The sequence below is a fragment of the Pteropus medius genome, unplaced genomic scaffold (assembly GCF_902729225.1).
Source record: "Pteropus medius unplaced genomic scaffold, Ma_sr-lr_union100, whole genome shotgun sequence".
Taxonomy (NCBI): Eukaryota; Metazoa; Chordata; class Mammalia; order Chiroptera; family Pteropodidae; genus Pteropus; species Pteropus medius.
In genome coordinates this window covers 15,943,780-15,956,381 of record NW_024340699.1, presented here as the reverse complement: position 1 = coordinate 15,956,381, position 12,602 = coordinate 15,943,780, and the positions used below count along the sequence as shown (strand labels likewise).

Below are 12,602 nucleotides of genomic sequence, written 5' to 3'. Positions count from 1 at the left end.
ACAGTCCACCAGCCTCCGAAAGTCCACCTCATCGGGGCGTGATTTATGGGCAGAGAAACGCGCGCCCTGAGTGGCCGGCGGGAGACGTGACGGCGACCACGGCCCCCAGGCGGAGCGTCCGTCACCCTTTGCGGTCAGCCCCCCCGTGACGGCCGACGGGGGGCACCTTTCTTGTGTTGGTTGCCATCTTTGGTCAAGAGTCTGTTCAGGTCTTTTTCCCGCTTTTATGCTGGGTCGTTCGTTGTCTTGTTATTAAGTTTGAATACTTCCTCACGTGCTTCGGACACAGGGTCCTTTTCAGATGCGTAGTCGCAGAATTTTCTCCGAGTGCGACCTGCGTGTTCCTTCCCTCGGCCAGTGTCTTTCAAAGCAGATTTTTAAAAAAACCTCTGATGAGGACCATTTACCTTTTTTTTTTTCACTTTTAACACGGGTTCTGCTTTTGGTGTTATAGCTAAAAAGTGTTTGCCTAACCCAAGGTCAGAGAGATTTTTCTCCCGTTTTGTTTTGTTTGTTGGTTGGGGGGCGGAGCTTTGCGGCTTTAGGGCTCGCGGTTGGCATTTGGCCGGAGGTGCGTGCCCGGAGCCCGGGGTCCAAGGGCAGCGACGTCTGCCTGTTCCAGCGCCGCGTGCTGAGAGGTCGTTCTTTCCCCGCTGACCGCCCTACGCCTTCGGCGGTGGCGGCGTCCACGGCGCGCGTGTCTGGCTCTCGAGTCCCGGTTTGGGTCCACTGACCTATTTCCATGCCAGTGCCCCCCGTCTTGACGGCTGTGGCTCCGCACCAGATTCTGCAGCGGAGCAGCGTCGGGCCTTGGCCTTGGCCTTGGCCTTGGCCTTCTCCAGAGCTGCCTCGCCGTTTCAGGCTCCCTGCATTGACACGTGAGTTTAGAATCAGCTTGTCAATTTCTGCTTCTCAGATACTGCTGGAATTCCCATTCGGAATCCGTCCACCGTACAGACTAATCATGCGGAGAGTCGATATCGTAGCAGTGCTGAGCCTTCCAGCTCATGAACTTGGTGTCTCTCTCCACGTTTTTCTCAGCCACATTTTGTAGCTTTCGGGGTACTGTTTTCCATATCTCTTGTCATATTCACCCCTAAATTTAATATTTTTATGCTATTTTAAATGGTGTTGAAGAATTTTTAATTGTGGTAAGTACATGTAACATAAAATTTACCATTTTACTCACTTTTTAAGTATATAGGTCAGTAGTTTTAAGAATACTCACATGATTGTGCAACAATTCCTAGATGTAAATGATATTTTTAAATGTTTTCTTTCCAATTGCTTGTCTCTGGTATACAGAAATGCAGTTGATTTCTGTATATTTACCTTGTATCCTGCAACCTTGCTTATGGGTTCTTGTTTATTAGTCCTAGTAGTGTTTTTTTGGAATCCATCGGACTTTCTATGTAATCACGCTGTGCATGAATAAGAGCAGGTTCATTTCTTCCTTTCCAGTCTAGATGCTTCTGATTTCTTTTCGCTGCCTCATTGTGCTGACGAGACCCCAGGTCCGTGTGGGACAGGAGTGGCCAGAGCAGACATTCCCGCCTCGCCCTAACCTTGCGGGGAGCAGTCAGTCTTCCTTCCTGGGGTGACGTCAGCTGCAGGCGGTTCGCAGACGCCCTGTGTTGAGTTAGGGGCATTCCCATCTATTCCTAGTTTTCTGAGAATTTTTATTAGACGCTTTTGTCAGACGCTTTTCCTGCATCTATTTTAACAATCATGGTTTTTCTTTTTTAATCCATAAATGTTATGAGTTACGTTGATTGAGTTTTCAGATGTTAAGCCAGCCTTGCATTCCTGGTATAAACCCATTAGTCATGATTTTTGTATTTTTTATATATTGTTAGATTTGCAGATCTTTTGTGGACATGTTTTCACTTCTTTGGGGTAAATACCTAGGAGTAGAGTTGCTGGGTTATAGGAGAGACGTGGGTTTAATTGTGTGAGCAACTGCCCAACCGTGCTCTGGAGCGGCTGAGCCGTGTGAGTGCCAGCTGCTCCGCGTCCACCGACGGGGGTCGGCCCTTCACAGCTTAGCCATTCTCGTGGCCGTGGAACAGGGTCTCACCACGAAGCTTTGAAAAAGGCACAGACTTCCTGCTCTTCAGGTCACAACTTCGTGTTGCCACTGTCCCCAACACACTCGCTTTACCTGGCTCTTGTCCTCTTAGTCTTATGTAGAAGGCAGCCTGCACGCGCGTGCGCACACCCTCTCTCACGCACACAGGCGGGCGGGCAGGCTCGGTCACACAGCCCTGAACGGTGCACCCGCGGGTCCTCGCGCCAGTCGCAAGACGTCAGGCAGGTTTGTAACCTTGAACCCCGGTACCTGTTGTCAGAGAGGTGATATTAGCAGTGGCCCTAAGCCATCAGTTCCGATCACATGCCTTTCTGGGCTCATTTGTCTGTGTCACACCCACCTGTCCCTCTACAGCAGGGCTTGGCAAACGTTTTCTTAAAAAGCCAGGCAGCACTTATCAGGCTTGGTGGGCCACGCGTTCTCTGTCCCAGCTGCTCAGCTGCTGCGTCCTGTGTCCTGTGGAGTCGGCCCTGGCAGCTGGGGGCCGGCAGCCGGGTCGGGGGGGCGGGGGGCGCGGAGCCGGCCCTTGTCTTCTTCTGGGCGACTGCTGTGAGGAGGCCACACTGCCCTGCCCGGCTTTGGGCCCTGCCCTGGGAGATTTTCTCATGGAAAACCTGCCCGCCCTGCCCCCGCCCCGGGAAGGCCCTGCTCCAGGCCGCATCCCTGCGGGCGGTGTCCCCACAGCAGGGATGGCCGGCGGGCAAGGCGGCCGGTGGCGTCTCACCTGGTGAGTGAGCTGTGAGGCCCACGTGCCCAGCCCCCTGCTCCTTCTCGTCCGGAAGACCCTCCTTCCAGCATTTCCTCAGAGCCGGCACTGGCTCCTGGGGCCCCAGGATGTCCCAGAGTGGCTGCAGGGGCCTGCCAGAGGGTGGGCTGTGCCCACAGAGCACCCTGGCAGCCAGCCAGACCCCCAGGGTAGGTATTCAGCGTGTCTGTCCTCTGTAGCCATCAAGTATGAGCGAAGCCAAAAGAGAGAGCAAAGGCCGAGAACAAAGGACTGAGGCCCAGCTCGGGTCGCGTGGGCCGTGGAAGTGTCACTGGGTCCCCACGCGCCTGGGGGAGCTCGGCAGCCGGGGGGAGGGGGCCCTGTCTGCGAGCCACAGAGGTGGGTTATGGCTCTGACCCTCAGGGTTTCCTGCCCCACCCCACGCCCCCTCCCAGAGGCTCAGACCTGGGGCATGATGTAGCCTTGTCCCCAGCTGAGGCCCCTGATGCTCGCCCTCCGGTTCCACAAACGCAGGCCCCGGCTGCCCAGCAGAGCCTAGGCTCCCGGACCACGCCAGCCCGGCCATCACAGGGTGGCCCTCCCTCGGCTCCCCCAGGACATCGCCCCAGAGTGATGGGAGGGAGCTCAGGGACATGGCTTGCCGGGTGCCACAGTCGTCAGGTCCCTGCCAGCAGCGTCTGCCTGGCCAGGCCTGCTGGGAGTGGCCACAGCACAACTGGCCCCTGACTCCTTCACGGTCTGGTGGTCGAGACAGACAGAAGATGCCCAGATTTGCAGATGCCGTGAAGAAATGAGAGGGGCGTCTGACTGGGGATGCGTGGGGGTGCCCCTCAGTCGGTGGTCGGGTGGTCTGACGTGAGGCTTGCATATGGGGAGGAGCTGGCCAGGCGTCATGGGGTGCAGTGCCTGGGGGAACAGCCCCTGGGCTGCCGATGTCTGTGAGAAGGCCCTCGAGTGTCCTAACAGACGTTTGGTGTGACGTCTGCCTTACGAGTATGGCCCTGGCTTCCGGGGCCAGTGGGCTAGCCGGTGGACTGTGGGCCGGACAAGCAGGGGGCAGTTGGGGGACTCAGGGGAGTAGATGGGAAGCCAGGAGTGGACAGACGGGTGCCAGGCGGACAGACGTGCTGGCGGGAGGGCTGGGGGCCCGTCCCGCACCCTTTCTTCCCTCTCTTCCTGTGCCCTCCCCTCACAGCTCTTCTGAGCTGGGGAGGCCCCCCAGAACCAAGGTTCTGAGGTATCCTGGTCTCTGGGCTGCCCCAAACCTGCGGGCCCTGGTGAGAACCACAGATTCAGCCAGCCCCAGTACAGGGAGGGGGCTGGGCAGTGGCTCCTGGTGACCTCAGAGCGCCAGCTCCTATGTCCCCATGTGTGGGGGTGCTTCCCCTCCCCCTCCACCCCAGACCCACCGAGCGCCTTCCCATACCGGTGGGTCCTACCCTATAGACAGCCATGCCTGTGCACCCCACTGGCCACAGGAGGCTGAGCTGTGTGTGCCCACAGAGCCCGTTGGATAACGTGGCTGCTTTTCTCTTGAAACCACTCTGTTCCAAGTGCCACTTAGAAGCCGCGTGTCCTGGGCCAGCGACTTGCCCCTCTGGCCTCTGCTCCCTCCACTAGGCCATAGAGCAGTCACACCCTTCAGGATGGGGGCTGGACGCTGTAGGCCGGGCTGGGTGGAGAGAGCACGGCCTGGACCGGCCAGGACCGGCCAGGACTGGGCCCTCTGGCTGACGCTGACCCTTGGTTTCCCCATACCCTGCGGGAGGTGACCTGGGCCCAGGGCCTGGTGGGTGCCCTCGGGGACTGCGAGGCTGGGGCGGGGGTGGGCGGTTCCTTAGCCTGCCGCCTGCACACCCCCCCACAAACTCACCTTTGCACACTCTACACACACGCACAGTGTACGGCCGCAAGGGCCTGTGGCCTGGGCGCTTGCTGTCTGAGGAGCGGCTCAGACCTCCTGGCACCAGGGCGGGTTCTCTGGGGCCCTTGGAGGGAGGGCCAGGGCTGGTCCTCAGGAGGGCAGGGGTGGCCTGTGGTGGCTCGCAGAGGACATATTCCTCTGCGATCAGACAGCCACATCCCAGCCCTGTCTGATCGCAGAGGAATATGTCCACGCAGACCCAGGGCCTGGACGCCTGGCCCCTCCGGCCGCAGGGCCTGCAGGGCGGGTCCGTGCCGGCCCTCAGGATGCAGGGCGACGGTGGCTGGTTCTGGCTATGGGTGCAGCGCGGACCCCCAGGGGCTCCTGTGAAGCCCGCCCAGGCTGTGGCCTCAGCTGGGCATGTTGCTTTAAACCTGCCCGGTCTGGGAGAAGGTTCCGTGGGGTTCCGTTGAGCATGCGGCGACCGCGTGGGTGTGCGGGGACATGGCCCAGCCCGCCTGCCCCGGGGGACTGGCATCCGCCGGGGCGTGGGCCGCATGGTTTCCACGCGCACCCCGTTTGGGCACGGCAGCGTCCGCATGGCACGGCTGCATCACGGTGTCCGCGTCGAACCTTTTCAAGTGAACCAGACGCCAGGACGCGTTGCCCTGAGTGAGCCGGCGAGCGTGGTCGAGCTGGCGTCCCCACCGCGCCCAACAGGTGGGCACTGGCCACGCGCTGCCACTCGGCAGCCATCACCCAGTGTCCCCCACAGCCGCGGCGTGTCCCCATGGTGTCCAGGAGAGTCTGTCCCAGGGCGCTGGGATGAGGGGTGGGCTGCCCATCATGGCTGGCGCAGGGCCCTGTGTGGGGCGCACGGAGCCGGTGACCTCAGGGACCTCTCTGCCAGCCCCCCACGGCACAGATGGGGGACGGAGGCCAGAGAAGGGCCCATGGGGCTGGGGGCTCCCGGCCGTGACCCTGGGCCGTGCACCGGCGGCTGCTGATCGGCTGGCCTTTGCCTTCCAGATCCAGACTGGGCCTCCTACACCCTCGGGGTGTTCATCTGCCTGAGCTGCTCCGGGATCCACCGCAACATCCCCCAGGTCAGCAAGGTCAAGTCCATCCGCCTGGATGCCTGGGAGGAGGCCCAAGTGGAGGTATGGCCTGGGGGTGGTGAGGGGAGACCCAGCAGCTCCGCTGCCCCCCGGGGCCCGGGCCCAGCCTTGGACAGCCCTTCATCCCTGGTGCTCCAGGCTCTGGGCCCTGAGGCTGGGGGAGGGGGCCTTGGGCATCGGAGGGCCTTTTTGTGTGGCTGCCTGCCCGCCCACCTCCGCCATGGGGCAGCTGCGGAGCCAGATGGCAGAGGGCCCCGCCCCACTGACCTCTGCACTGGTGGCTCCCCGGGCCTCGGTCCTGGACGCTGTGCTCAGTGCAGCTGCATGGTTTTTAGGGTCTTATTGCTAGTCCTCGTGGGGCTGTGGAGGGTGACAAGAGCCAAGCCCCCTACCCGTCACCTGGCCCAGGTGTGTCGAGTCCTCACTGCAGGAGGGCTGGCAAGGCCGCTGGCCCTGAGAAGGTCTCAGAGAGCAGATGGCGGGAATGGACACAGGGGCGTCGAGGGCTAACGGCGGGGCAAGGGAGGGCCCCTGCAGTCAGGCTAAGCATGGAAGGCAAAGGTGGGCCTGTTCTAGACAAGGGACTAGGACAGGACAGGACCCAGGACAGGGATGAGGGACAGGGACGAGGGACAGGGACGGGGAATGACTGGCACACCACCCAGCAGAGGAGGGGTGCAGCAGGAGGGCTTGGCCCCTGTGGAGGCTGGGGGCCGATGGACAGAGCGCCGGGGAGCGAAGGCTCTGGCTGCTCGAGACCCCACTGCCGGGACGCGGGTGGCAGGAGGCACCGTAGCTGTGGTAAGGAAGGTGGCACCTTGGTTGGGGGCGGCCGTGGGGACAGGGGCGTCCGAGGCTGGCAACCCCGGTGCACTGCTCCCACCCGAGGGCAGGTAGTTCATGCTCTCCGTGATCTCGGGGGCATCGGCCTCCCCCGGGAGCGCGTTAGGAACGTAGACACCCGGGCCCGCCTGAGTCCGAGTCTGCACCAACGAGGCCGCTCTGTGAGAGGGACACTCACCGAGTGCTGTTCGAAGCACCCTCACCTCAGCTGGTCCAACGGGACACGGGAAGGCCAAACCAGACACCACCCTTCGCTCTCGCCACCCCGGCTGGAAGCGACACTTGTGCCGTGACTGGCACTTGTGTGACGCCAGGTCGGCGGGGGAGGGGCCCAGACGTCCGAGCTGCCAGGAGCCCTTGGCGTCTGCAGAGACGGGCTGGTGCCGGCCAGTGGGGCCTCCGGTGGGCGCCGCACGTCCTCTGCTCTGTCCCTACGACAAAGGTGGCCTCGGGCTTGGCCTACAGGGCGCCGGACCCCACACTAAGGGTCTCTCCCCAGCGTCTCGCTGAGTCTGTGGAAGGGGCCCCATGTGGCCCTTCACGCTCCTGGGCCGCGGCTCCGCGGGGCAGTCCACAGGCCACCGCAAGCTAGCCAGCCTGGGGCCCGCCACGCTCTCCTCCCGGCCCCAGGGGACGGCGAGCAGGCCCTGGTGGTGGCCCAGCCCCAGGGACTTGGCACTTCCCTGCTTTTCACAGCCGTAAGAACTCTGTGCGCCCTGGGACATCTTTGCAGAAACACAGCCTTCCTGACACGTGGCTCACGCGTCACACGGTCACCGTTTCAAGGCCACAGTTGAGCACTTTGTGTGTCCCAAGTTGTGCAGCCGTCACCATAGTCGATTTTAGAACATTTTTGTCACCTAGAAAGAGCCGTCGCCCCAGCCCCGGGCCTGAGCAGCCGCACCTCTGCCGTCCGGTCCGTCGGCAGGGCGGCCTGTCCCGGACACCTGGCGGGGCTCAGCCGCGAGCTCTCCAGGTCCGCTTCCCTCAGGAGCGCCGAGCTGGCAGTGCCCGTCACGCTGCAGCTGGTGCCCGCCTCTCTCCTTCTTATGAAGGCCGAGCAGGAGCCCGCGGTCCCGACCTGGGTGATGGGGTCGCCTGCGTGCAGGGACACGCCCTGCGTCTAGCATGGCTTCGGCCAGTCCGCGGAGGATGCCCGGTCCCTCCCTGTGGCTGCACACTCGGCCTGTGTGGAGTCTCGCCAGCCCCCGATGGACACGGGCGGGTCTCGTCCCCTCCCACCGTGACCCCCAGGCAGTGAGCAGCCTCCTCGATGCACCAGCCATCACGTACGAAGGGGTTCATGGGAGCCCCAGCTCCTGGGGTGAAGTGCACCGTCAGAGGTCACGTGACTGTGACTCTGTGAGACCCTGGCAGACACCCTCAGGGCTGCTCCCCGTCCCTGTGGGCGCCGTGTCCGGGGCCCTGCCCAGCCGGCTTGCCGGCCACCCCTGCCTGCCGAGGAAGAGGGGGACGCCCGCCTGCCCTGGCCTTTTCTTACCCTGAGAGGCCGTGTGGCGCTTTCGGTCGTGTGGGTTCCTCGCCGTCGCGGGCCCCTCCCATTTCCTCAGGTCCCCGCAGAGCGGGGCGTCCCCCGGAGCCTTCGGCGCTGCTAGTGGCGGCTTTGCAGTGGAAACTTTGTACTTTGTAGTCAAATTCATCAGCTCTTCCTTTTGTGGTTTTAGGGTTCACAGCTAACTTAGACGGCCCTCTCTGCCCCAGGACGGTTTTGACTCAAAACAGCTTTGCTGAGACCCGTTCCCACGCCACCTGCTCTCCCTTCAGAGGCCACAGTGGGTTCCCAGGCTGTGCAGCCACTGCCACCGTCCGTTTCAGAATAGTTTCACATTCCAGAATAAACCGGCGGCCTCGGCAGCCACACCCCAGGTCCCCCACTCACCGGCACCCGGCCCTCAGCCCCGCACCGGCCCCCAGATCCCATCGGCCCCAGACCCCCACTGGCACTCCCGCCCCCACTTAGTACCCAGCTCTTCCTCAGCACTCCACCTCACCGGGACCGGCAGCCCAGTCCCTTGGTGCCTGCTAGGCATCGCCATAGCGGGCGGAGCTCGCTGCTGGGCCGCCAAGTGCTCCAGCCCCCTCACGGGATGGCTCATATGCCAGGCAGGTGTCCTACGCTTTCGTCCTCGTGGGTCGCATTTCTCGCGGTGCCCACCGCAGGCTCGCATCACTCAGGGTAATACCCCCACCCCACACTATGCTGATCTTCATTGGCGAGCATCGCTGCAGGCGGGAAGCGCCCGCGGGCGCTGCGGTCCCAGCCCCTAAGCCCAGGGAAAATTTTGACTCAAGGAACGGCCAGGCTGTTTTCCCGGGGCGGCGACGCGCCCCCCCCGCAGCACGTGAGGGTTCCGGTCTCTCCATGCCCCGTCCTCGTCCCGCACGTGCTGCCGCCTTTGATCTCGGCGGCCGTGAGCGGGACCTGGCGTGCCCTGTGGACGTGAGGTGCCTTTCGGTGGCCGATGCTGTCGAGCAGCTTCCCAGGTGCCCGTCGCGTCTGCTCTGGAGACGTGCGTGTTCAGATCCTTCACCCACTTTTAAAACGCGCTGTCCTCTCGTCGCCGAGTCAGTTTTGATCGTCAAGGGTCCCTCGTCCTGCACACGAGGCCCACGTTGGAGCGTCGTTTGCGAATGTTTTCTCTCCCTCTGTGGCTGCCATGTAGTTTTCTTTTCTCAATTACGTTTTTCAAATACAAAAAGTGCAGTTCACATTCTTAAGGAGCCGTCCACGTATCTTTTATTATCGAGGTGACGTTCACATGACGTACCATGCATCATTTTAAAGCGAATGATTCAGTGGCATTTGGCACGTTCAGTGTCCTGCAGCCACCCCCGGCCTGGTTCCAGAACATCTCCATGCCCTCTGAGGGGGCCCCCACCCCCAGAAACCACCCGTCTGCCTCCTGTCCCCGTGGATCCATCCGCCTGTTCTGGACGTTTCGTGCAAACGGAATCCCATGGCGCGCGACCTCCCTGTGGGCTTCGCCCCATCACTTCTCGGCGGTGCCCGGGGCGGCACGGAAGCTTCGCCTCCGAAGGGGCCCGTTTGCCACCGGTGCTTTCGGCGTCGTAGCTCAGGGGCCATTTCCCGGCGTCACAGAGCTCTCCTCCGTTCTGCGATTCTTCTTCTGATCATCCTATGATTTTTATCTACTACTCCTGCCGTTTCGTTTTGGACATTAAATCTTCTATTTCGCTGGAAGGCATCTCTGGTTCTGCTTTTCTCTGATGGTTTCTGTTTCCTGATCCCGTGAATGACCAACTGGTTGGTCATCAAACAATGGACGTCTCCCCACCGCTGCGCGGTCACTGGTGTCACGGGCTCTGCCCCGTGCGGGATGTCAGCTCCGCCGGGCTGTTCCCGCGCCGTCCGGCTCTGCTCCGTGCCTGCTTCTCCCCGTGGCCGTAACAGGCTTCAGTATCTGGTAGGACGAGCCCTCGTTTTCAGCATTTTCTAGGATATTTTTGCTTCTTAATTTTACAATGAACTTCAGAATCATTACTACGTCAAAAAAGTTTTTGGTTCTCTTTCCTTTGTTTCTGGAGACTCGCGCCGACGACGGGATCAGCGTGGGGGCAGAATGTTCTCCCCGGGGTCGTGTGTCTGTTCTCGCTTCGTCGCTGCCTCGGGCACAGTTTTCCTCTGTGAAACTGAACCTTTCTCGTCAGCTGGCTCTGAGGCAGGTCGCCCGGTCCCTGCCGTACCCGCTGTTCCCTTCCGTCACACCTGCTGGCAGATCGACGTTTCGTGCAGAAAAGGGATTGACTGTCGAACTCTAATTTGGCAGCAGCCTTTTGCTAAAGTGTCTTATTTGTGGCTTTTTCAGTTGGTCTTTGAAGCAGGCTGAGTTTGGGGGGGTCTCTCCCAGGGCATCAGGGAGCAGCAGGCTTAAAACACAAGGATCCTACCCTCGTCCCTGTCTCGAGGCCTCTGTGGCCAGGCACCGCAGGGCTCCCCGCGCCCCCGGCCACGGCTCGGGGCATCTCCCGCGCGTCGGGCACGTCCCAGCCGCAGGGCCTTTGCACATGCTGTTTCTCCTGCCGGGACACCTGGCGTGTCACCTCCTGGAGAGCCCCTCCCTGTCACCTGCACACCCCCTCCCCCGACGCCGTTCCTTTCCATCCGTGTGGTTTCCTGCTTGGAATCACGCCGTTGGTGTCTGCAGTCTGTCTGCCTCGAGGGCCGTCAGCTTCTGCTGGCCTGGCTGTCCTGGCTCTCGGGCCTGCCTCCAGGGCGCTCCCTGTGTCTGGCACACATCACGGGTCCCCTGAGTGAGAAGCCAGGCCACGGGGCGTTTCTGCCGGGGGACAGCAGGGCACCTGCCGTCTCGGGCGGCTGTGGGCTGCACCTGGGACACCGCCCTGAGGACGTGGCCCTCTCTGCAGCCTCTCCAGGGCCCCCGCCTGCAGGGGCAGGGCAGGTCCGTCCCTCCCAACGTTCCCTGGACAGGAGGGTGGGACTTCCCGTCCGTCAGGGCCGGGGTCGGCGGCCGGCCTTCAGGCACACTGACCGCTGACCGCGTCCTCTCTCTTGCAGCTCATGGCCTCCCAGGGGAACAGCGCTGCAAAGGCCACGTACGAGTCCCGCGTTCCGCCCTTCTACTACCGGCCCACGCCCTCCGACTGCCAGTGAGTGTCCGAGGCCCTGTCAGGTGCCGGGAAGCAGCGTGGGGGGCCTGGTGTCCCTCCTGGCCGGAGGGCAGGGCAAGGGCAGGGGCCGCGCCATGCGGGCACCTGGGTCCCACCCCCCGCCACCCCGGGGCACCGACCGCCCCGCCTGGATTTGGTTCTCAGCATTGGGCCAGGGCCAGGGAAGGGAGACGGTTTGCTGTTAGCAGCTCGGGCTGGGGCCTGGGCTCCCGGGCTCCTGGGGGGACCCGGGGCCCCAGGTCTCACTGTGAACCGGCAAGACCAGGCAACTACCCCTGAGATGTGACGGTCTCCCCCCAGCGCAAGCTGCTCTGTGAGCCCGTGTTTCCCGCCTGTCCGAGCCTGTGACACGGGGCAGACTGGCCCACCAGCCTGTGTCCCTGTAGTTTGCTCAGCAGGTCCTTGACGTCCTGGTCCCTGAGGCATGCCCCCTGCGGCGTGTGTGGTCAGGGCCCCGCCCCAGATGACCGGGCGTCTCCCAGGCAGGCCCTGCCTTCCAGAAGCCTCCACTGGGTGAAGGTTCTAGGGAGCCAGCCTGACATGTCCCCACACGCAGCAGACACTCAGGCCAGGCCCCGAGGAGCCCTGCCAGGCGGCGGAGGCCTGGGGCATGGGGGTGTCCGGGCTCCCTGCGGTGCTGTGCGTGGCACAGGTGGGTGCGGGCGCGAAGCCTGTGTCCTGCAGAGGGGTGAGGATGGTAGCAGGTGTGCGCTGTGGGGCGTGGCCCCCCGCGGTGCAGACTTCGTGGGGCTCTGTGCAGGACAGACCTGCAGTGGCCCTCGGCGGGTCCCCAGCTGTAGACTGGGCGGGGCGCCGCCTGGCACCAGGGCGTCATGGGGACGGAACGAGGCGAGGGGAGGCCTGTGGCCGAGCTGGCCCAGAGCGAGTCCTCTGGACGCAGCGGTCCCTGCCCTCCCCCCGTCTGAGGCTCTGAGGGTCCCGTGTCAGGGTCCTTTTTAGCTGGCTGGTTCCTCAGGGTGGCCGGGGCTCAAACTTCCTGTATCACCCCAGTGCCCTGAGTGTCAAGCCTGACGTGGGGAGAGGCAGTCACACCAGTCCCCGCTCACTTCCTGTGACCCGGGCGAGCGGGCAGGGCCCTGGCTCAGAGGCGCGGTGAGCAGCCCCAGCTTCCTGGCAGCGTGGCCACTTGGTGCCCCTCTCCCCGGGCCCCAGGGGTGTTCTAGGGCAGGGGTCCCGAACCCCTGGGCCGGGGGCCAGTACTGGTCAGTGGCCTGTGAGGAACCGGGCCGCACAGCAGGAGGTGAGCAGTGGGCGAGTGAGCGAAGCTCC

The 12,602-nt window shown here is 62.9% G+C and overlaps 1 protein-coding gene across 1 annotated transcript in view; it reads left to right on the top strand.

The window, feature by feature from the left end:
- ADAP1 (ArfGAP with dual PH domains 1) overlaps positions 1–12,602 on the top strand; it is a 42,973-nt gene that overhangs the window by 15,744 nt on the left and 14,627 nt on the right. Inside the window, exons 2-3 of the mRNA XM_039879210.1 lie at positions 5,710–5,840; positions 11,200–11,291. Coding sequence (XP_039735144.1) covers positions 5,710–5,840; positions 11,200–11,291 — 223 coding nt within the window. The remainder of the gene's footprint in view (positions 1–5,709; positions 5,841–11,199; positions 11,292–12,602) is intronic.